At 63.4% G+C, this 1,296-nt stretch overlaps 1 protein-coding gene across 1 annotated transcript in view; it reads left to right on the top strand.

The window, feature by feature from the left end:
- NCAPH2 (non-SMC condensin II complex, subunit H2) overlaps window positions 1-1,296 on the top strand; it is a gene marked incomplete at both ends in the record, with an annotated part of 6,350 nt that overhangs the window by 4,776 nt on the left and 278 nt on the right. Inside the window, 2 exons of the mRNA XM_010294228.1 lie at window positions 277-343; window positions 590-697. Of these exons, the coding sequence (XP_010292530.1) occupies window positions 277-343; window positions 590-697 (175 nt within the window). The remainder of the gene's footprint in view (window positions 1-276; window positions 344-589; window positions 698-1,296) is intronic.

Consider the following 1,296-nt stretch of genomic DNA (forward strand, 5'->3'; position numbering starts at 1 on the left):
CGGGAGCGAGCGCCTGCCAAGGACCCCGAAGCCCACATCAAGGTAAGGTGTCCAGAGCCGGGAAGCCTCTCTGAGTCCACGTAGGACACTGTGGGAAGCCCTGGGACATCTCTGCCCTCCCTGCCGTGCTCTGTGCTGCACTGGTGCCAATGGTGGGGTGACCTGCTGGGCCAGGCGGCTCCCGTGCACCCGGCACATGGTGCCACAGGGACCTCAGCCGGGAGCAGAGTGGGCCAGAACTTTGCCAGCTGCATCTTCTGCTCGCTTCTCCTCCAGGAGATACTGGATCCGTGGCAAAGCCTTGACCCCTTCGGTGACTCCGAGGACAAGCCGTTTAAGAAAGGTACTTGAGGCTGGAGCCGGGTTTCTGTTTGCCCTGGACGGGCCAGGGCCCGGCTGCGCTGGAGCAGTAGGGATCGGTTTCCCAGCCTCTTGTCCTCAGCATCCCCAGAGCCACGGCAGGCCTTTCCCAGCCCCGCAATGGGGAGAGGGGCAGCCTGCCCCGTCCCGGACACCCGGGGGTGGCTGGGTGGCACTTAGAGCAGCGGCATGGGACCTGGTGGGGCTGCTGATCTCTGCCCACCTCCAGGGAGGCCGTTCCTGGTACCGCACGGCCTGGATGATGTGGTCGGTGGCAAGCGGAAAAGGAAGGGACCAAGGAAGCTCCAGGACTTTATGAAATGGTTCTCTGCAGCCTGTGAGTATCGCGGCTGTGGCATTTCCTGTAGGATCCTGCTGTGATCCATCCAGGCTCACGGCAGGACCCTTCTCTGCCAGGAAGCGCCTTGCGCAAACCCCTCTGCTGCGGGTGCTCCAAGCCGGGCCGGCCCCGTTCCACAGCGGCTTTGGTCCCGTAGCAGCTGGTGTCCCTGCTCTGGTCTTGCTGGAGCTGCCCAGGCAACTCCATCCCATTTACTGAGTGGGATGTGAATCGCCTTCCTTGGCCCAGGATCTCCTCACCCGGGCTTGTACCTTAACCAAGGCATCAAGGAGAAGGGGGCAAGTTACCTGAGACAGAAGCTGCTGTTGAGAGCTCTCCGCCTCGGCAGGGCATTACACAGGACACGTTTACAGCAGGCGCAGGGAGAGCGTCAAGTAATGGCAGCCTAAATATAACAGCGGGTGGGCTGTGCTGCAAGGGTCACTGCAGGGGGGAGGAGAAGTCCGAGCAGGAGTCCCTCCGCTCCCCTACTGCCAAGGTGGCCTCCGCTCTCCACTGTGCCCCTCGCTCCCTCCCCAGGCCGGGGGCTGCGCTTCCCCGGGTGCAGCAGGCTGCGTTAGACCCCGGGGCTGCTG

The sequence above is a fragment of the Phaethon lepturus genome, unplaced genomic scaffold (assembly GCF_000687285.1).
Source record: "Phaethon lepturus isolate BGI_N335 unplaced genomic scaffold, ASM68728v1 scaffold50019, whole genome shotgun sequence".
NCBI classification, from domain to species: domain Eukaryota; kingdom Metazoa; phylum Chordata; class Aves; order Phaethontiformes; family Phaethontidae; genus Phaethon; species Phaethon lepturus.